Below are 24,139 nucleotides of genomic sequence, written 5' to 3'. Positions count from 1 at the left end.
GATGTGGGGTTGGGGGTAGGATGATGGTTGAGCTAGTGGGACTGAACAAATAGCCAGTGCCCTCTTCATGCAAATACAAGCAATGCATAAAAGCAAAAGTGAAACTGAAGCTGTACATTATACTGCTAAAACCTATAAAAAGCCCATGAAAGAAAGCAAAGTAAAAACAATCAGATGTAGATACTGTGGAAACAACCACCCCTGGGGGAGAGACCACTGTCCTGCATATGGAGAAACCTGTAGTAAATGCAAAAAGCAAAAGCATTTTTCTAGAGTATGCAGGCAGAAAGCACATGCCAGAATACATATGGCTGCACAGATCAAGAGCAGCAGCTCAGAAGAATCAGTATTCACTATTATTCATAAAATAGGAGCAGTAAGCAGTCCAGGGTCACAGTGGTTTGTACCACTAGAACTCAGCATTGACAGAGAAGCAGGGGAAAGGTTACACTGTCAGTTAGACTGTGGGGCCACCTGCAGTGGCGTAACTAGAGTGTTATGGGCCCCAGTGCAAACTTTGTATCGGGGGCCCCCCTACCCCCCGATTTTTATAAAGAAGCGGCAGATTTTCTTACTAATGGCTTTCCCGTGTGGCTAGTCCGCTGCGTGAATGAGGGCCAAGCTCCATTCCGGACAGCAGAGACACGGAGCAGTAACGCGATTGATAATGCTCCGTGCCTCTCTGTGACCTTTTTACTAAAAAATCACAGGGAGATAAAGTGGTCACCGTGATTTTGTAGCAAAACGATCATAGAGAGGCACAGAGCATTATCAATTATGTTACTGCTCGGTGTCTCTGCTGTCCGGAGCGGGGCTTGGCTCTCTTTCACACAGCAGATTAGCCACACGGGATCCGCTCGTGTGAAAGAGCCCAATGCATGGCTACACTCACCCAGTCCTAATAAAATCTGGTCCTACCTCATCCAGGGTGTCGCTGGCGTCGGTGTGATGTCCGCTGGATCCAGAACAAGGTCCCTGTGGTGATAGAAAAAAAAAGAATAATCACATAAGGAAGGGATGTAAAACAGTCCCATGTAAAACACATCACTCTCCCTTCAGCTCCTCCAGCATACAGTCCCATGTAAGATACAACCCCCAGAGGATGCTATCTGCCCATCTCTCCTGTCCATATACCAGGCCTACCAGTATTACCCCTTCATATACCGCCTGGTCCCCCCACACCTAACAGTCTGAGTCACTTGTCTCCGTGAGTGTTAGGTGGGGTGACCAGACAGGCAGGTGGTATATCAATGGCTAATGCTGGTAGACCTGGTATATGGACAGCAGAGATGGGCAGATGGCATCCTCTGGGCAGTACTGTCTCTCTGGTCTTCCTTCACCAGCACCCGGACTGCCACGGTCCTGCTTGGCCTGGCTCTCATGGCACTTCACTGCCTCATGCTTGGCTATCAGCACTGAGTGACTCAGTCAATGTTGCAGTGTGACTGAGTCACTCAGCGCTGATAGCCAAGCACGAGGCAGTGAAGTGCCATGAGAGCCAGGCCAAGCAGGACCGTGGCAGTCAGGGTGCTGGTGAAGGATGACCAGAGAGACAGTACTGCCCAGAGGATGCCATCTGCCCATCTCTGCTGTCCATATACCAGGGTAGGCCTGGTATATGGACAGCAGAGATGGGCAGATGGCATCCCAGAGAGGCAGTACTGTCTCAGTGTCCCTGGTCATCCTTCACCAGCACTCTGACTGCAGTGCCATGGTGCCATCTGCTTGGCAGCCTTGGCCTGGCTCTCATGACACTTACTGGCACTTAACTCATATAATCATATATTACCCCTAAAGCCTGCCTGCCCTCAGCCAATGCCAACAAAGTAAACTACTGACCTAATTACACACTCAGGGTGGGACTTTGGGACTCTGGGACAGTGACACTGACTGTCACTCACTCTGTCTCAGGGTCGCTTGAATCCAGGGCCGGCGCCACCTATAAGCAGAGTAGGCCACCGCGCAGAGCGCACTCTGCCTGGGAGCGCCGGTGCTCTCGAGTCCGAATCCCGACTAGCCGCCGCCCGCTCCACGCCCCCTACTTGTGATCCATCCATCTAAGTTCTAACATCTTCTCCTGATTCCTACCTGGCTGTCATCGATCTGACTCCTCCTGTTTGGCTGTTCCTGTACTTGCTGGCCGGCCGGATAATGGTGGATTGTGCTGCACTGCTGCCCCTGCGAGGGCATGCATTTGTTCAGCCACTTAGTATTACTTAGTGGGGGCACTGGGGGGAAAATTACGTAATGGGCACTGCCCATTAAGTAATTTGCCCCCCAGTGCCCCAACAAAGTAATACTGCCCCCACAGACAGTGCACAACTCACTGCGCACTGCCCATTACGTAATTTGCCCCCCAGTGGCCCACTAAGTAATACTGCCACAACTGTGCACTGTCTGTGGGGCACTATTACTTAGTGGGGGCACTGGGGGGCAAATTACGTAATGGGCAGTGTGCAGTGAGTTGTGCACTGTCTGTGGGGGCAGTTAGTATTACTTAGTGGGGGCACTGGGGGGCAAATTACGTAATGGGCAGTGTGCAGTGAGTTGTGCACTGTCTGTGGGGGCAGTTAGTATTACTTAGTGGGGGCACTGGCGGGCAAATTACGTAATGGGCACTGCCCATTACGTAATTTGCGCCCCAGGGCCCCAACAAAGTAATACTGTCCCCACAGACAGTGCACAATGCGCCCACTAAGTAATTCAAGTTGAATCACTGTCTCTAGGCTCATAGCTGGACTACAGTCTCCTACTGATTCAGCTGCAGCCATGATCTTCTGTTTCTTCTTGCTGCCTCCGGCTCCTGGCTCTGCAGTCTGCACTGTACTTCCCGCCTGGAAGGTGGGCGGAGCCTATCGGGAACTGCCGTGCATGCCCCGCCCCCTCTCGCCTCCTCACTCTGCTCTGCAGCCGAACGCTGTGTGAAGAAAAAAAAACACAGCGTCGGCGATTTAATTTGTGCCAGCCCCGCAGACGGCGCCCCCTGCAGAGTGGCGCCCGGGGCGACGGCCCCCCCGGCCCCCCCCCCACGCTACGCCTCTGAATGGAGCGCCCTGACGGGGCCCGGCATTGTCACTGTACTTCATGCCGGGCCCCTTCACAGCGCTTCATTACATGTTAGTACAGCGGGCCCCCTCCCCCCGCCGGGCCCGGTCGCAGTCGCACTCCCTGCGACCGCGATCGTTACGCCCCTGGCCACCTGCAACCTTATGACATACAAAGACTATTGCAAAATTGTTAAAGAAGGAAAGCCAACATTACAGAAGAGTAATTTCAAATTAAAATGGTACAATGATACCTATATGATACCTATGGGCCAATGTAATCTAAATTGTACATATAAAGATAAAACATATACACTGCAATTCCAAGTTGTCCAAGGTAAACACAAACCACTTCTCTCAGCAGAAACATGTCAGAAAATGGGCCTCCTTACACTGAATGTAGAACATAATGTATTAATACATGATGACCAGCAAACAACTACAACCTAACCCTTTTCTTATGAAATGATCACAACTGAATATAGAGACATTTTCAAAGGACTAGGGTGTCTACCTGGAGAGTATCACCTAGAAATAGATGAAGCAATACCTCCTGTTCAACACCAACCACGTAGAGTGCCGGCTCCACTTAAAGCAGACTTAAAGGCGAATATAGAGAGATTAGAGACACTGGGAGTGATAAAAAAGGTCATAGAACCTACGACATGGATAAGTAGTATGGTTGCTGTTAAGAAACCAGGCAATCTGCGAATATGCATCGATCCCAAAGACTTAAATAAAGCACTAAAACGCTCACATTATCCAATGCCCACTATAGAGGAAATCCTGCCAAGTTTAACAAATGCAAAAGTATTTTCTGTCTTAGATGCTAAGGATGGCTTCTGGCAAGTAAAACTGGACACTAAAAGCAGTTATCTCACTACATTCTGGACTCCCTTTGAGCGTTACCGATGGCTACGCATGCCTTTTGGGATTGCTACTGCACCAGAAGAATATCAACGTAGACAACATGAAGCAGTAGAAGACCTGCCCGGAGTGGAAGTTATTGCAGATGATATATTGGTGTATGGCTGTGGTGACACTACAGAGGAGGCCACAAAGGATCATGACAAGAATTTGATTGAACTCTTAGAGAGAGCACGAAAGCTGAACCTAAAATTCAATAAAAAGAAGCTGAGATTGAGGCTATCTTCGGTACCATACATGGGACATTTACTCACGGCAGAAGGCCTGCGTCCTGATCTCGAAAAAGTCAGAGCAATTTTAGAGGTACCAAAGCCTGACAATGTACAAGCAGTTCAGAGACTGCTAGGGTTTGTAAACTACCTTTCAAAATTCTTACCACATCTTTCGGATGTATGTGAACCACTACGCAGACTGACAGACAAAGACAGCTTGTGGGCCTGGCAATCCAGCCATGATGAAGCCCTCAAGCAAATAAAAGATATTGTTACTAAACATCCAGTTTTGAGATACTACAATGTCAATGAAGAAGTAACAGTCCAATGTGATGCCAGTGAAAAAGGTCTTGGAGCAACACTTTTGCAAGGAGGTCAGCCAGTGACGTTTGCATCACGTACACTGTCTTCAACAGAACAAAGATATGCCCAGATTGAAAAGGAATATCTTGCCATTGTATATGCATGCCAGAAGTTTAATCAGTACTTACATGGAAAAAATATTATTAACATTGAGACTGATCATAAGCCACTAGAGAGCATTTTTTAAAAACCTCTCCTACTAGCACCAAAACGTCTACAGCGCATGATGCTACAGTTGCAAAAATACAACCTTAATGTGGTTTATAAAAAAGGATCAGAAATGTATATTGCAGACTTCTTATCAAGAGCAGCATTACCTCACAAAACAATGGACAAGGACACCCCAGATTATGAGATTTTCTTGATGCAATCAGAGGATGCCTTTTCTAAGGAACTGGAAGAGATAAAGTTTGCAGAATATCTAAGAGTGTCTGATTTGCGCCTACAACAAATTCAGAAGTTCAAAATGAAGTCTTGCAAGCATTAAAAACTACTGTTCTTACAGGATGGCCAGACCAGAAAGAAAAAATACTGATTTGTATCAGGGACTACTGGGGCTTTAGAGATGAGATAAGCATACAAAATGGAATTCTGTATAAAGGACACAGAGTCATCATACCAAAAAACATGCGCCCAGAAATGATAGCGAGGACTCATTCTAGCCACTTAGGAATAGAAGCATGCCTTCGCAAGGCCAAGGATGTCATCTTTTGGCCACACATGGGCCCAGAGATTATAGAGGCAATAAAGAACTGTAATACTTGCAATGAGTATATGCGTAAACAAACAAAAGAACCTCTGATGACTCACAAATTGCCCACTCTACCCTGGAGCAAACTAGGCATGGACTTATTTTCCTTAACAGGACAAGATTACTTAATAATTGTTGATTATTATTCAGATTTCCGGGAAATTGATTTAGTTTCTGATACCACCTCTAAAACAATTATAGATTGTTGCAAAGCACATTTTAGCAGACATGGAATCCCTGATTCTGTAATTACAGATAACGGACCACAGTTTGTCAGCTCAGAGTTTGCACGATTTTGTAGAGAGTGGGAATTTGAACATCTTACATCATCCCCATATCACAGTCAGTCCAACGGTAAAGCTGAAGCTACTGTAAAAATAGCAAAAACACTCATAAAGAAAGCTAAACGAGATGACAAGGATATCTGGAAAGCGGTTCTTGACTGGAGAAATACCCCATCAGAAGGCACCAGCAGTAGTCCTGTACAACGGCTAATGTCAAGAAGGACCAGGACTTTACTTCCGACTGCTCAGAAACTGCTGTTTCCAAAGGTTATAAAAGGAGTGGTCGAGAACCTAACTGAAAGACGCAAAAAAGCAAAGGCATATTATGATAAAGGAGCCAAGGAACTTCCCGAACTAAGCATTGGTCAGCCAGTGCGAATACAACCATCGCCGTCGTCAACAGATGAAATTTGGCGACAAGGTATTTGTTTGGAGAAAGTTGCTCCACGATCTTATAAAGTGGAAGTAAATGGACAGTTGTACAGAAGGAATAGGAAGTTTCTGAGGACTGCAGATGACAAATCTGACATTGAAATAAGTGAAGTGATTACACCAGGTACATCTCCAGATGAGACAACTCCCAAAGAAACAGGGATGGATGATCATATGCAACAATGTGAAGCTCCTGCCACACCAAGACGTACTAGAACTAGGGTTATTAGAACACCAACAAGATATAAGGATTTTGTATGCAAGATACATTATAAAAAACATTGTCACCTTATGTTATCTATTACTTGATTTCACAAGAAAGGGAGGATGTTAGGAGTTATACATGTTAACATGTTTACTGCCACCTGTAGGCTATATAGATATGACAGTTTATAACCTTTGTTATATTGTTTGTGTCTGAATAAAGTTTGTTGAATTACCTCACATCGCCTCAGGAAACAGGTTTCCCTCCATAGTGGGAATATAGCATGACAGTCCCAGAAAATGTGAAACAAAGACCCTGGACCAGAGCCGCACCTCCAACATGTATTAGAAACAGTAGGATTCAAGTGTTTAAGCAACTGGGGTGTTTGATACCAAAACATCAAAGTCTTATATGAATTCTCTCTATAAGTCACACATGTGGATGTCATTGCCGCTCTACGCAATATAAGCTTCCAGTCACTCTGTGGTATTTCCCTCTCCAAATATCTCTCCCATTTAGACATATATGCATGGCGTATAATCCGTGGGGATTCCGGAGTTGAGAGAAGAACATACATGTCTGATATGAGACCTTTGGTGGAGGTCGAGAGTTTACATAATCACTCAAACATTGTCGGAGTAGATACCTTCGTGTCTTTAAAGGGTTTCTGTCACCCCGCAAAACTCTTTTTTTTTTTTTTTGGATAGTTAGATTCCTCATAGTGCGATATAGGAGAATATAATGCTCTTACTTACTTTCATGCGTCCGATTCTTTATAAAATGAACTTTTATAATATGTAAATGAGGGCTCTACCAGCAAGTAGGGCGTCTACTTGCTGGTAGCTGCTGCAGAAATCCGCCCCCTCGCCGTGTTGATTGACAGGGCCAGCCGTGATCTCCTCCTCCGGCCGGCCCTGTCAGTAATTCAAAAATCGCGCGCCTCGCGTCATTCGGCGCAGGCGCTCTGAGATGAGGAGGCTCGTATCCTCAGCACTCCCTCAGTGCGCCTGCGCCGATGACATCACCGAAAGAGAAGACGTCATCGGCGCAGGCGCACTGAGGGAGTGCTGAGGATACGAGCCTCCTCATCTCAGAGCGCCTGCGCCGAATGACGCGAGGCGCGCGATTTTTGAATTACTGACAGGGCCGGCCGGAGGAGGAGATCGCGGCTGGCCCTGTCAATCAACACGGCGAGGGGGCGGATTTCTGCAGCAGCTACCAGCAAGTAGACGCCCTACTTGCTGGTAGAGCCCTCATTTACATATTATAAAAGTTCATTTTATAAAGAATCGGCCGCATGAAAGTAAGTAAGAGCATTATATTCTCCTATATCGCACTATGAGGAATCTAACTATCCAAAAAAAAAAAAATGAGTTTTGCGGGGTGACAGAAACCCTTTAAATAAGGTTCTAAGCAGGTGTTGAATTTGTATATGCTGCCATCTAGAGGATTCAGGTAGATCGTATTTTTCCCTAAGCGACTCAAATGGTATAATCTCAAGGGTCCTATACTCCACTATATCAGCAAATCTAAATAATTTAAATCGAGTGTATATATACTGGCATCAATAATACAGTTTTATCGATAGAATATCGATTATAAAAAATTCTAATTTTTTTATAATCGATATTCTATCGATAAAACTGTATTATTGATGCCAGTATATACACTCGATTTATTTTATTGTGTTTGAATAAATAAGTTTGGTTCCACATCCCTCTTGGTGTTTTGAGTGCCGGTCCAATTTCCATTCACTATTTACTTTAACCACTTGCCGCTAAGCTAACGCCGAAAGGCGTCATCTCTGCGGCTCCCCCAGGCTACGCTAACGCCGATTGGCGTCATCTCGCGTGAGCCGAAATTTCCTGTGAACGCGCGCACACAGGCGCGCGCTCACAGGAACGGAAGGTAAGAGAGTGGATCTCCAGCCTGCCAGCGGCGATCGTTCGCTGGCAGGCTGGAGATGTGATTTTTTTTAACCCCTAACAGGTATATTAGACGCTGTTTTGATAACAGCGTCTAATATACCTGCTACCTGGTCCTCTGGTGGTCCCCTTTGTTTGGATCGACCACCAGAGGACACAGGTAGCTCAGTAATATGTTGCACCAAGCACCACTACACTACACCCCCCCCTGTCACTTATTAACCCCTTATTCACCCTTGATCACCCCTGATCACCCCATATAGACTCCCTGATCACCCCCCTGTCATTGATTACCCCCCTGTCATTGATCACCCCCCTGTAAAGCTCCATTCAGATGTCCGCATGATTTTTACGGATCCACTGATAGATGGATCGGATCCGCAAAACGCATACTGACAACTGAATGGAGCCTTACAGGGGCGTGATCAATGACTGTGGTGATCACCCCATATAGACTCCCTGATCCCCCCCCCTGTCATTGATCACCCCTCTGTCAGTGATCACCCCCCTGTCATTGATCACCCCCCTGTCATTGATCACCCCCCTGTAAGGCTCCATTCAGACGTCCGCATGATTTTTACGGATCCACTGATACATGGATCGGATCCGCAAAACGCATACGGACAACTGAATGGAGCCTTACAGGGGGGTGATCAATGACTGTGGTGATCACCCCATATAGACTCCCTGATCACCCCCCTGTCATTGATCACCCCCCTGTCATTGATCACCCCCCTGTAAGGCTCCATTCAGACATTTTTTTGGCCCAAGTTAGCGGAAATTAATTTTTTTTTTCTTACAAAGTCTCATATTCCACTAACTTGTGTCAAAAAATAAAATCTCACATGAACTCACCATACCCCTCACGGAATCCAAATGCGTAAAATATTTTAGACATTTATATTCCAGACTTCTTCTCACGCTTTAGGGCCCCTAGAATGCCAGGGCAGTATAAATACCCCACATGTGACCCCATTTCGGAAAGAAGACACCCCAAGGTATTCCGTGAGGGGCATATTGAGTCCATGAAAGATTGAAATTTTTGTCCCAAGTTAGCGGAAAGGGAGACTTTGTGAGAAAAAAAATATATATCAATTTCTGCTAACTTGTGCAAAAAAAAAAAAATTTCTATGAACTCGCCATGCCCCTCATTGAATACCTTGGGGTGTCTTCTTTCCAAAATGGGGTCACATGTGGGGTATTTATACTGCCCTGGCATTCTAGGGGTCCTAAAGCGTGAGAAGAAGTCTGGGATCCAAATATCTAAAAATGCCCTCATAAAATGAATGTGGGCCCCTTTGCGCATCTAGGCTGCAAAAAAGTGTCACACATGTGGTATCGCCGTACTCAGGAGAAGTTGGGCAATGTGTTTTGGGGTGTCATTTTACATATACCCATGCTGGGTGAGATAAATATCTTGGTCAAATGCCAACTTTGTATAAAAAAATGGGAAAAGTTGTCTTTTGCCGAGATATTTCTCTCACCCAGCATGAGTATATGTAAAAAGACACCCCAAAACACATTGCCCAACTTCTCCTGAATACGGCAATACCACATGTGTGACACTTTTTTGCAGCCTAGGTGGGCAAAGGGGCCCACATTCCAAAGAGCACCTTTAGGATTTCACAGGTCATTTACCTACTTACCACACATTAGGGCCCCTGGAAAATGCCAGGGCAGTATAACTACCCCACAAGTGACCCCATTTTGGAAAGAAGACACCCCAAAGTATTCCATGAGGGGCATGGCGAGTTCCTAGACTTTTATATTTTTTGTCACAAGTTAGCGGAAAATGATGATTTTTTTATTTTTATTTTTTTCCCTTACAAAGTCTCATATTCCACTAACTTGTGACAAAAAATAAAAAACTTCCATGAACTCACTATGCCCATCAGCGAATACCTTGGGGTGACTTCTTTCCAAAATGGGGTCACTTGTGGGGTAGTTATACTGTCCTGGCATTCTAGGGGCCCAAATGTGTGGTAAGGAGTTTGAAATCAAATTCTGTAAAAAATGACCAGTGAAATCCGAAAGGTGCTCTTTGGAATATGGGCCCCTTTGCCCACCTAGGCTGCAAAAAAGTGTCACACATGTGGTAACTCCGTATTCAGGAGAAGTTGGGGAATGTGTTTTGGGGTGTCATTTTACATATACCCATGCTGGGTGAGAGAAATATCTTGGCAAAAGACAACTTTTCCCATTTTTTTTATACAAAGTTGGCATTTGACCAAGATATTTATCTCACCCAGCATGGGTATATGTAAAATGACACCCCAGAACACATTCCCCAACTTCTCCTGAATACGGAGATACCACATGTGTGACACTTTTTTGCAGCCTAGGTGGGCAAAGGGGCCCAAATTCCAAAGAGCACCTTTCGGATTTCACCGGCCATTTATTACAGAATTTGATTTCAAACTCCTTACCACACATTTGGGCCCCTAGAATGCCAGGGCAGTATAACTACCCCACAAGTGACCCCATTTTGGAAAGAAGACACCCCAAGGTATTCGCTGATGGGCATAGTGAGTTCATGGAAGTTTTTATTTTTTGTCACAAGTTAGTGGAATATGAGACCTTGTAAGAAAAAAATATAAAAAATCATCATTTTCCGCTAACTTGTGACAAAAAATAAAAGTTCTATGAACTCACTATGCCCATCAGCAAATACCTTAGGGTGTCTACTTTCCGAAATGGGGTCATTTGTGGGGTGTTTATACTGTCTGGACATTGTAGAACCTCAATAAACATGACAGGTGCTCAGAAAGTCAGAGCTGCTTCAAAAAGCGGAAATTCACATTTTTGTACCATAGTTTGTAAACGCTATAACTTTTACCCAAACCATTTTTTTTTACCCAAACATTTTTTTTTATCAAAGACATGTAGAACAATAAATTTAGAGCAAAATTTATATATGGATGTCGTTTTTTTTGCAAAATTTTACAACTGAAAGTGAAAAATGTCATTTTTTTGCTAAAAAATCGTTAAATTTCGATTAATAACAAAAAAAGTAAAAATGTCAGCAGCAATGAAATACCACCAAATGAAAGCTCTATTAGTGAGAAGAAAAGGAGGTAAAATTAATTTGGGTAGTAAGTTGCATGACCGAGCAATAAACCTCTAAAGTTGTGGAGTGCCGATTTGTAAAAAAGGGCCTGGTCTTTAGGGGGGTATAAACCTGTGGTCCTTAAGTGGTTAATAAGAGCAAGGGGTTACTCTTTTTGTCCAGAGCACCTAGCGTGATTGTTCATAGTGAGCCATCTGTTCATTTTCTCCAAATCTAAATAGTTTGTTAGAAAACCATGGCTTAAAAAAGGTGTGCTGTAACCCTAATGGGAATAAGGGATTAAATAAAAACGAGGTCATGGAAGATTTATCGGATACCAATGGGAATTTCTGTTTGCAACTTTTCCAGATATTATATGTTAGGGACATAGGACCCAACAAGTGGGCCATACAGTTGGCCGGTAATGGTGACCACAGGAGGGCATTAGGGTGAGTAGGGGCCAACCATAGCTTCTCAATTTCCATCCATCTAGAGAATGCTAGGAGGGAAGACCATGCGGGGATACGACGTAGATGTGTCGCCCAGTAGTATGTAGTTACATCAGGGAGTCCAAGACCACCTTGCGACTTGAGGGCGGTAAGAGTGCTGCAAGAAATTCTGTGTCTTTTGCCATGCCAGACAAACCTGAGGATGGAAGACTGCAAGGCTCTCAAATCCTTCTTAGGTATGGGAACTGGAATAGTTTCCATCACATATAATAATTTGGGCAATATGGTCATTTTGACCGCTGCAATGCGCCCTAGTAGAGAAATCGGCAGGGGCATCCACTTAGTCATGAGCGAATTAAGTTCCCGAAAAATGGGTAAAAAATTATGGGCATAGAGAGTATTATATGTTTTTGTTAATTTCACTCCCAAATATTTAAGGGTAGTATCATTCCACTTGAAATGGAAACTGCTTTGCAGAGTACTCAATATATCTGGTGGAATATTAATAGATAAAGCCTCTGTTTTAGATGTATTAATCTTATAGCCAGATAGTCTGCCATATTCCCTTAACGTCTGGAATAGGTTTGGTAACGAGGTATGTAGGTTTGTCAAGGCAATGTCACGGCCATGGCCATGGCCATGACCGTGACTCCTTAACCGCATGCGGTTGCCTGCGGTTTGTTTTTGGTTGTTCAACCACAGGTGAGGGCTGCTTGTGTGTGGCCTCACTTGTGGTTGCCGCGGGCAACAAGTGTTTGCAGATTGTTGCAGATAGCAGCCTGAGCTGGTGCTAGGCAGCTTGCGGCATCTTCATGCGGTTACACCTAGCTACCGCTTTGTTAGGTGTGTGTGTATGTATGTATGGTGTGCACTGTTTATGTTACGTGTGCACTGAGACCTTTCCCTTCACTGTGGCTGCTCGCAGCAACGTTTTGTATAGTGTGTACATGTGGTGGCAGTGTCCCGGCCTTCGGGCTGACTCCCAGGACATGGTAGCCACCCATGTCGTTGCTTGCGGCAACAGCCACAGTGTGACTTTCGTTTTGACACTTCCCCTTTAAGTTGGTGTTTTCCCTTTCCTGTGGTGCTGGAAGGGTTAACTCCCTTCCCAGTGTGTGTGATGTCACTGGGTGTGTCTGACTGTTGGGTGTGGCCTCTTAGGCCTATATAGCCTTGGTGTTTGGCATGGCTCAGTAGGTTGCTCCAGACATGCTTAGCTGGAGCAGCCTCCTGTGTTTACCAACTGCCAGTGAGAGCCACCCTTGTGGTTCACAAAATATAATGTCACATTTAGGTTATGTTCATCTTTATGTGTGATGTCTATGTGATGTCTGTTGGGATTTTCCTTATGTTGTTTAGTGCAGCTTATGGATCTGGATTCCTGTTTGCACAGGGATCCAGTCAGCAAGGCTGTGGCAGGTAGGTCGAACTCGGATAGTTCACCTGCCATATCCGTAAGACTGTTTGTGTTCCCCTTTTCCCTGCAGCTTGGCCAGTGAGACCCCTGTTCCTCCGTGTCCAGTAGGAACAGGCCATCTTACCTTGACTCCTAGCCCAGGGACCGGTCGGAGGGTGAGTTAGGGATCCGAGGTTCCTGCGCATGGGTCCTCCTACCATCAAGGTCGGCCCATGCAGGTAGGAGACAGGGTCAGCGTTAGGGACGCTTTAGGAGGTGACCTGCTCCCTAATCCTGTTGTCCTGGCCGAGCAGCCACAACATCATCATCTGGCATCGCACGGCTGAGGATTTTCCCCATCCTCAGCCGTGACAGGCAAGAAGTATATCGTCAGCGAAGAGTGATAATTTAAAGGTCACCTTATTGACCTCTACTCCTTGAATATCAGGGTGGGCCCGTATTAATGCTGCTAAAGGCTCTATGCAGAGTACGAAGAGTAGGGGGGATAGCAGGCAACCCTGTCGAGTTCCGTTCCGAATAGTTATCATGTTGGACTGGGCATGTGTCGTTTTTACAAAGGCCGTTGGGCGGGTATAAAGAGCACAAATGGCATTCATAAAAGGCCCCCCTATACCAAAACACCGCAATGTAAAAAACAAAAAAGGCCAGCTTAGGCGGTCAAAGGCCTTTTCTGCATCCAGGCCCAATATTAACGCCTGCTGTTTCCGTCTGTTAATGATGTCTATCAAATCTATAGCCCTTCTCGTGTTATCGCCCCCTTGGTGATTTAATACAAAGCCGACTTGATCTTTATGGATCAAGCTCGGGAGCAGGCTAGCAAGCCTGTTCGCCAGAAGTTTCGTAAATATCTTTAAGTCTGAATTAAGGAGGGCTATAGGACGATAGTTGGAGCAATCCATATGATCCTTCTCAGGTTTTGGAATAAGGGTGATGAAGGATTGAAGCATTGTCTCTGGTATAGGAGAGCCCTCCAGGAAAGAATTAAATATCTTGACCATGTACGGAGGGAGGGTGTCTACGTATGTCTTGTAGTAAAGGTATGGCAGACCATCAGGACCAGGTGACTTGCGATTAGGGAGGTTCTTTATCACTTCTAATATTTCTTCAGCTGTGGACAACCACTTTAATGTGGTCATAAAAAAATAAAAATAAATCAGCTATAAATGTTATCGAGCAGAAAAAGAAACACACTCACCTCTTCCTGGATATCAATCACCGACACTTTGGTGGTCCTTTTGTTTTCAAGCACCCAGCACGTGACCACAGCAGTTATTCTATTCACTTCTACGGGACTGTTGATGGTGTGGTGGTCATACATGCAAACCACTGCTCCATTCTCATGGGGCACTTTTGGACCTCCGTTCAGGGACCAGACACTTGTGGATAAGGGGATATGTATTGTCAGTGGGAAAACTCCTTTATTGTAATCCCTGACCTATTTCTCCCTTGTTTATTGGCAGGAGGTCAGTGCATTTGGAGACGATGGAGAAGGAGATATCTTAGATGACTGGACTGTACTCTGCAATGGGGAATTCTGGCAGCGCAATGAAGAAGTGAGGTTCAAGCACGCGTCTACAAACGTACTGCTGTCTGTCACAGGAGAACAATATGGGCGTCCTATAAATGGACAGAGAGAAGTGCATGGCATGACCTACGCAGGTCCACATAACTACTGGAAAGTGATGGAAGGTATCTTCATGAAACCTAGTGAACCTCCACGGACTGACTTCACTCACTCCGAGTTATGATAGGACTCAGACTGGTCTAGGTCTTTCAGTCTTCTTAACCATACAGTGTTGACTTCCCTGAGGATTTCTCCAGGGTCCCACAAAGTACACTTTGAAGAGCAATTAACAGTGAAATATGGGGCACAGTTTGGATGTTGCACCCTTGTGTCATTTATTATTATTATTATTGTTATTTCATATTTTATGTTATGGCAGCAAATGGCCGGACTGATCCGTGAGCATGACTGCAGTTGAAAAAAATATCATTCTGTATTATCGTCTCTGCAGCAAATGGTTTTTAAAATTATATTAAAAAAATTCAATTGTGGTTCTCAATTTTATTTATTTTTTGTCCTTATCCCATGTTTTGTTTTGTTTTTGTCACTTTTATATTATCCTTATCATACGTTTATCTAGCTTGATAAAACTGCGGATATTCTGTTATACTTACATTGTAATGTATGTATATGCTTGTAAAGAGGTTGTCCCATCTGACCATTTGTGGTATGGCGACAAGATATGCCATAAATATTCCTTAGATGTGGGTGCCAAAAAGGTTGGACCGACATCTGTCTCAAAAATACAAGTCTTCCATGAATTGAGCTGCAAGGGCTCAGCTATATTCAGTAGTCCCATAGCAGTGAATGTAAAAAGCTGTGGGGTGTACTCTCCATTCATGGTGGAGCCCCATTCTTGAGAGGGTAGTGGGTACAAGAGGTGGGAGGTGCACCTATTGGACATAATTGCCATATGCTGTTGATACGCTATAAATGTCCAGAACAACCCTTGTCCATATGTCCTACTACTTCATAGGGACTTCATAGAACTCCTTTCCTGGTGGGCCCATATGAACAGGCATTGATTTGAATAAAAAACGAGCATGTAATGTTGCTTGGCCACAGCTGCCCCTGCCTGAGGTGAGAGAAGCCAGACCAGCGGCGATCAGCTAATTTTATAAGGAAACTGCGTCCATACTAAACTGTAACTGCAGGTATAAGAACAATCATTGTTTCACAGATTCCAATACAGATAGTTTCTTTAACCTTGCTGTGCTAAGGCTGTGTTCACACTTTGCGCAGGGTATATGCATCTGTAGGCCTTGGTGTTGTGGGGTGGTCTAGAAGACTAGGATGCTGAGCAATATCCAACAACCTACACAACCATGCAGTGCAGATATGAGGTGGCTGGGACGGGAGCTGCTACAAATAAGTTGTTGCACCCTGAAATTTTTGAAAATTGTGGACACACTCCTTTTCCTAAGACTCCACCACCTTCCATGTATGCCCCCACCCCTTTCATGATGTGTCCTTCATGCCCTGTGAGGGGATTTACAAACCCCTCTGGGAATTCAGGAGGTCTTCCCTTTTTGGGAGCCTCCTGTATGTTTCAGGAGAGTTGCCAACTCTTCTCTATACATACCTACTCACTAAACGTATAACTTAATTACAGACCTACATGTCCATTATATAAATGGGCAGGGCGTTAACTAAGCACTGAGAGAAGGGTAAAAGATATACAGAGGGCACAGCACTATTGCTGTTAGGTTGGGTTCACAAGAGCGTTATCACACTCTGGTCTTCTGCTTTCACCGGAGCAGAAGAACAAATATAATGGAAGTGCTAAATTGAGCACAAATCTTAAAGTAAAAGAACGAAGCAAGCGCCATTAACTATAACTGGGTCTGCTCTGGATGCTGCTTCTTTACCAGACACAAAAAAATCCAGCATGCAGGACTTTTTTGTCTGGTCTTTTTGACAGAATCTGTGACAGATAGCCACTTGCTCATGATGAAGGAGAAATCTTGATCCCCGAAACGCGTTGAGCCACATATTTTCCATTAAAGGTGATTTGATCAGAAGCACACTGCCTGCTGCCATCATTCACTGAGACTCTACACACGATCCTGGCCAGGGGGGAATCGTCACAGGTGTTTTATGCTTATCCTGTTGACGACCCCCCAGTGAAGTAAGTGCCTCACTGGATGTTTTCTCATCCATTCTATTCCTTGTTTTTAACCTTTGCCTTCAACCTTCCGTGTAAACCACAGCAGGGACCTTATTTTATTTTAATTTTCAACTTTTATTTCAACTGTTTAAAAAGTTTTTTTCATAAAAATAGTTTTTTACCTATATACAGTACATAATATGCTAGTACTATAGCACCATGATACCAAAATCTTGACATTTTTTAGTGCATTTTTGCTCGGTCTGGCGTCTTTTGTACCTTCCCCTCATTATATAAATGGGCAGGGTGTTAACTAAGCACTGAGAGAAGGGTAAAAGATATACAGAGGGCACAGCACTATTGCTGTTAGGTTGGGTTCACAAGAGCGTTATCACACTCTGGTCTTCTGCTTTCACCGGAGCAGAAGAACAAATATAATGGAAGTGCTAAATTGAGCACAAATCTTAAAGTAAAAGAACAAAGCAAGCGCCATTAACTATAACTGGGTCTGCTCTGGATGCTGCTTCTTTACCAGACACAAAAAAAATCCAGCATGCAGGACTTTTTTGACTGGTCTTTTTGACAGAATCTGTGACAGAGGACCCGACAACGCAGATGTGGATAGATAGTATCAGATCAAAGTACAGCATCAGATGCATATTTAGCACACAAATGCAGGGCTGTGGAGTCGAGGAGTCGGAGGCAATATTGGGTACCTGGAGTCAGTCGGCAAAAAATACTCCGACTCCTACTAGATTTAAATTGGAATAAAAAAATAAAAAAAGCAAGTTTAAATGTCCCAATTCACAAAAAGTTATAATTAATTACGGTATTTTTCGCCCTATAAGACGCACCTAGGTTTTTGAGGAGGAAAATAAGAAAAAAAATATTTTGAACCAAAACGTGTGCTTTTGGTGGGTTTTGAACTAATGGTGGTCTGTGGATGGCACTGTTATGGGGGATTATTGTGGGGGCATCTGTGGATGACACATATATAGCATCTTATCTTGTGTCATCCACAGATCCCCCCCCCCATAACAGTGTCCCTGTGTAGTGAATGGGGTCGGCATCTGTTTCTGTAATGGCAGCGAGGCCCGGTGCCTGCTTTATTAATAAAGTGAGCTACGCTACGAGCACCCACCCAGCCACCTGACTGCCAAGAAGTTAGTAGTAAGTAGTACAGCGCTAGATTTAAGATGATTGGAATACTTTAACAATACCCACAAGTTAGATATGATTACTGTATACTACAGTGAGTGGGGCCCGGTGTAGTAGAATACAGTGACTGCACCGGGCCCCGCTGCCATTACAGAAACAGATGCCGGCCCCCAGCCCCTCCTCCCTCTCAGCCTATTCACCGGACGGTCGCAGCAATCGCCTCATAAAACGCACTGCTATTTTCCCCCCACTTTTGTGAAAAATACGGTACCTCTCTACTGTAAGAATAAAGGCCAATGCATGCAGTGCGTCACGTTACCACAAAACGAACACGTTAAGTGACCATGAAGAAGCATGCTTTTCATATGCTTCACTATATGGCACGCAACGCACAGTTAAGGAGCGGCAATACTTATACTTTGCATTGTGTTGTGTTCCGCTGTTACAGGGAACGCAACGCCCATGGTTAACCTAGCCTCTCACTGATAACTGGTTAAGTAAATATGTTTTTTGCAGGACTAGACACTTGTATAAGTGAAGGGAATGGATAGTCAATAGTTCAGACTGAAGCTGTAAACCATTTGAAAAACTGCTGTCATTCAGCTAAGGCTATAAAACCTTGTAAACTCAGATTGTTAGCTTAAACTTTAAACATGACTATGGGATTCTACTAGGGAAAACATGTTTTACAATAAATGCCCCTTCCCCTGCCCCGTCCTGGATACCCCCACAGCCCGATCTTCAGCAGAAGATCAGCACAAAGGAGAAGGCAGCAGCTTCCTAGCCAGTAGTTCTGTGGTAATGACATGTATGTTGCCTTTCTTTCCTTCAAGGAATGTATAAAATACATTCGCATATTAAATACAGAGTCGTCTGGGAATCTGAGTCGGAAGTACCAAAAACTGAGGAGTCGGAGTTGGAGTCAGAGCATTTATCTACCGACTCCACAGCCCTGCACAAATGCAGTGCTAGAACTACATAATTACAATGCTGAAACTAAGCACAGAATGTAGATACAGCACTAGAACAAAGCTCATAACACAAATACTACACCATAACCAAGTTCACTACATAAATGCAGCACCAGAATTAAGCCTATAAGTCAAATACAGTGCCAGAACCAAGCTCACTACAGAAATACAGCACCAAAATTAAAAATAGCTTTAAAGTCATCAATATGTGATCTGTAGGAGTCTTACTTCCAGAATCTCAGCCTCGTCCTCCTCTTTTGATATCATATCCATTGGTCACATGGCCTTTTTGCAGCTCAATCCCATTACAGTACAAAAATATCCTCTTATGTGTGCCAATACAAAAAATGCGGCACAAAGTATATGAACTGTGATGTCACACGCAAGAATAAAGCACATATGCTGTCACAGAGCAAAAATATGCAAAAAGTAAAGCTTAACAAAAGAGATATTGCAAACAGCAGAAGTAACCATGAGGCTCCATTGAAACACTGAAAGAGCATTCACACGACCGTATTTTCGGTCCACATCAGATCAGCATTTTTTGCGGATCAGATGGGGACCCATTCATTACAGTGGGCCCTGTAAAAAAATTAAATAAAAATAGAGCATGTCCTATTCTTATCCGTTTAGCAGACAAGAATAAGCATTTCCAACAAAGGGCAAGACGTGCTGATCCACAAATGCGGAATGCACAAGGCTGGTATTCATGTTTTGCGGATCTACAATTTGAGGTCTGCAAAATGGATACGGTCGTATGAATGCTCCCTTAGAATAGGTCATATTAAATTATCCATGTATATGTTTTTACTAGAGATGAGTGAAGTTTTCAAAAATTTGATTCGGACGCTTCCTTGAATTTTTCCAACAAATTCAATTAGAATTAATTAGTGATGAAGCGCGTTAAAAATCAGCTATTTGCCGGCTGCAGGGTGCGTGTATATGGGTGTACATCACTGTGCATTGCAGAAACATTCATAGCTAGTCCGCTGTGGTAGTGAAACAATTATTGTGCATTCGTATGACAGGCCGTTGACAGGCGTCACACTTAGAATCAGTTCACACTTAGAATCAGCCTTACATGTCAAGGACTTAACCTACAGTGGCCCAAGATTCTACTATAGGGTGAAAGAGCCCTATCTTTTTACACCGTCTGCTGATTCCATATAGATTGCTAGAGAACCAGTTCTGTTACACGCTGATACAAGTATGGCCCCCATGACAGAGTGGAGAGAATGTCAGCAGTAAGTTTGTGTTGACGTCACTGTTTATTTTTCCAGCATTTGGTCAGTAATTGATCAGTATTGCTAAGGCCAATTGAAAACAGGAGTGGGTCCAAAACAGAGATGACTTGTGATTGGAATATTTGCATGTCTTCTGTGTTTTGTACCCACTCCTGCTTTTAGCTTCCAAATCATGAGCAAATCCTGATGCAAAATACTGACCGTGTGATAGAGACCTTATGGATGCTCCAAAGACAGAATCTGTTGTGTTTTTCATTTTTCAGTTCTTCTGACAGATCAGAAGTGTAAAATCTGGGTATTTTTGATATCTCTTTATATTTTTTCCAAAAAGATGTCATTTATAATGCCCATAAAATGACAACCACTGCTTACATGCTGTTTACTTATATAGAAAAATCTATCCTTGCCATTACCACACTATTTATGTCACTTCCAGAGATTGGTCTGGTCACCACCAAGAAGTTTCCCATCCTCTATTATCTAATATTAGTTATAATAAGTTGCCTACAATGAATGATAAAGAGACACGGACACATTGTTTGCTACCTCATCTGGTGACTTTTATTTATTAAAAGGGCAGAAATTTTGAAATGGCCCTGTTGATGGAAAACCCCTAACTCACAAAGAGTCGTCCTTCAACACTCAGGAGAGGAAAAACCCCCAGTGGAGGAAACCTCTAGGGAGCCATGGCTGAAGGACTGCCCCTCCCCTGGGCAAAGGGGTAAAAAGTCAACATTTTATGTGAAGTAGCTCTGGACAATCAGGTAAATGCCATGTCCAGAATTGAGAACAGAGACCGAGCCCGGAATCTGTCTCTTGATGCAGCAGATTAAATATACATCTGACTGCGGAAAGTCCGGTAAGTGTCATATCCAGTAGCGAGAACAGAGACCAAGCCTGGAATCTGTCTCTTGATGCAGCAGATATAATATATATCTAACTGCGGAAAGTCCGGTAATTGCCATGTCCAATGGTGAGAACAGAGACCAAGCCTGGAATCTGTCTCTTGATGCAGCAGATAAAATATATATCTGACTGCGGAAAGTCCGGTAAATGCCATGTCCAGTGGTGAGAACAGAGACCAAGCCTGGAATCTGTCTCTTGATGCAGCAGATAAAATATATATCTAACTGCGGAAAGTCCGGTAAATGCCATGTTCGGTATTAAATCCAGCAATGTCCAGATGGTTTTAGTTGTCTTCCTGGCACTCCGCCCCTGGTTCTTAACCTTAGATTTTATTGGGGGTTTTCAGGGTCCTGGGTCTTTTTCCTCAGAACGATGGAGATGCCTTCTCGGGACAACTCTAATGACAAACACTGAGAATAAAAGAAAAGGGTCATTTATCATGAAATGGCTTTCTTCAATATATTATCATTAAAAAGCTTACTGGGTGCATGAGACCTTCATGTATAATCTACTCACCTGGAAATCTGTATAATTCATGACAGGGTAAACTGTCAAGCCGAAGAATCCCGTCCACTCACCCACCAGGCCTGTTATAGAGAAGATCTGCAGAAGAGAGAGGGATGGAATAGAAGATATTAGTGCCCAGCAGTACTCACCAGTGGTTCTGGTATGGAGTTGGGTGGGAGGATCACATATCCACCAAGAGTTTCTATATCACTATTACATAGGACACATGTGGTTACTTAAGATGGCAAATAGAGACATAAACTCACCTCTTTACAGCTATCAGTGGTACATAGAAGGAAGAAGCTGCCCAAACCTACAGCAACTGGAAGGAGATGTTAAGGAGAAGTAACAGAAGTCTATTAATATTGTGTTTTCTATATTGTCATGTCTCATCTATGCTGCAATGAAGTCACTGGAAGCAGATAATCACCAGTGTATCCAGCACACAACATTAAGACGTATATTGTTATCCACTTGGAAGGTGTTAGGGAAATCAATATAGATATACTAAGGCCAAAACGCCAAAAAACTCCCGCTTAGGACAAACCAAAATGTTATTAAAATGTAACTTGTATTTCTTAATAACTTAAAATGCAAATATATCTACACAAATAATTGTACCAGCCGGCTATAAAAGGATACAGATTAGCAGTGCCACAATGGTCACCAAGGTTGATGCCAGTCTAATGTGGCACATGCAACGACTGCTGAGGGATCTCTTGTACAGGCATACAGATTGACACAGGTTGTAAATGGCAAAACTGAAAAATGCCACTCCTGCGCTGATCCTGTGGACGAGGGGATTGGTCTTCAACTAGAATGTAGAGAGAGATATAAATGTCACAATGAGCTCGTTATAGAGATCTGAGAATGCAGAAGAGCAGAGTCCGCAGGTGGAGTGCAATTACACAGGGGCAGTAATACCTAAGGATAGTTACCAGGGGGTATCATGGTAATGTATGCTTCATTCGGCACTATGCCACTGAGCATCAGACACTATGGGGGAGATTTACTAATAGTGTCACAATTTACACTAAGAATACGAATTACAGTCTTGTTATTAGACAAATTTACTATTCTGGTGTATGGACCCAGATTCAGGACAGAAATGTATCTTATACTTTATAGTTTTACAAAAAAAAAATTGTCAAGATTTTGGTGCGTTTTGTCGCACATGAAGATGCATTTAGGCCGCACCCCTTTCCTTTAGGCGACACTCCTCCTTATCGGAAAAGGCATAAAAAGCTTAGCAAAGTGTGTAAAACACTTGGCAAATGTGATGCTACACATGGACACCAGTTTTTTGGTGCAAAATGCACATTTTCAAATAGAAATTCCGCCCCTATGTTTTCTATGGAACAAACACTAAATGGGGCCCCAGCCCAGTATATATGTAACACCGGGCCCAAGCATTGACCCCTCTACATGTAATTGTTCTGATTCCTCTGTGTATTTATACTTTATATAAAATCTGACTAACCGAAAATGCGCCGGTCAAGGCTGTCCCAATACACGCAAGCCATCCCATGGCATAGAGGATTCTCTGGCCGATGATATGTCGCTTCTCTGATGGCTCAGAATGAATGATCATGAACCTGTATTTGACGGAAGCGATGCCAGCTCCTGAAATAGACAATACATGTTATCAGTCAGAGATTTCCATAGGTCATTTCTATAAACACTTGCAATAACCTTCAGGAGTCAATGATGATTACAATCTCTAGTGATGGCCACCGCTCAGTGCTGGATAGTGATCATAGATCTGGAGTCACTGAGATCTTCATCATGTAGTCTCCCTATAGGAAGCTGCATCCACTTACCTACAATGGATATAACCATGAAGACGACTGTGAAGACCACCGATTCGGGGAACTCTTCTCCCGTGTTACTGTGAAATAAAGCAAAATATTGGAAGTTACTAGGACATGAGTCGGAAATGTCTCATCAAGAGCAGAGGAGAATTTATGCACTTTTACCTGCCCTGCTATATATCTATTACTTCCCCAGTACACCCAGTGATATAGTCCCTGCGGAGAAGCAGAGGAACTGGGTAAAACTTGTTAAGAAATGAATAATTATTACTATCATCACCACCATTATTATTATTATGACATTTATAGTGGACACATTGATGTTCTATAGACTTATAGTCATTGTGATATTTCCCACATGAACAATAAGATGGAGCTTATTAATAATCCACTAATAGTAATTCTAATGTAATAATACCCTCCCAGGAATGAAACCGCAGTAATACTAATAATTATACTACACAGTCAGGAATCTGGCCCCCGTCCCCTCTTACCTGATGTATGGATATTTTGAATGGCCTAAGATGACAGTAATGGTGGTCGTGGAACAGAGACCTAATAGCATCCATATGGACAAGAAGATAGGCAAGAATGCCAAACCCTTGATCTCCATGATGCAAAGAAAAGATTTGCTCAGCAAAAGCAAAAGCCAATCTGTCTCTCTGTGTATTCACAGTTAATTTGGCCAAGGTAAAGTCAGCCAGTGGTTTTCCTAGACTCAGAACTTGGTGATGTCACTAGCTTCTGTGATATCATCACATATGCTTGAATCTGATTGGTCCTCAGGCTCCTCACTAGTTAATAGGCAGGACCATC

General features: G+C 43.7%; 1 protein-coding gene across 1 annotated transcript in view; it reads left to right on the top strand.

Moving 5' to 3' along the window:
• Positions 1–14,972, top strand: part of LOC120983873 (stromal cell-derived factor 2-like) — a 39,540-nt gene extending 24,568 nt beyond the window's left edge. Inside the window, exon 3 of the mRNA XM_040413262.1 lies at positions 14,516–14,972. Within this exon, the coding sequence (XP_040269196.1) occupies positions 14,516–14,803 (288 nt within the window). The 3' untranslated portion in view covers positions 14,804–14,972. The remainder of the gene's footprint in view (positions 1–14,515) is intronic.
• The last annotated feature ends 9,167 nt before the right edge of the window (positions 14,973–24,139 follow it).

The sequence above is a fragment of the Bufo bufo genome, unplaced genomic scaffold (genome assembly GCF_905171765.1).
Source record: "Bufo bufo unplaced genomic scaffold, aBufBuf1.1, whole genome shotgun sequence".
NCBI classification, from domain to species: Eukaryota; Metazoa; Chordata; class Amphibia; order Anura; family Bufonidae; genus Bufo; species Bufo bufo.
The sequence above is the reverse complement of the archived record's forward strand: the minus strand, read 5'-3'. Positions and strand labels throughout refer to the sequence as shown.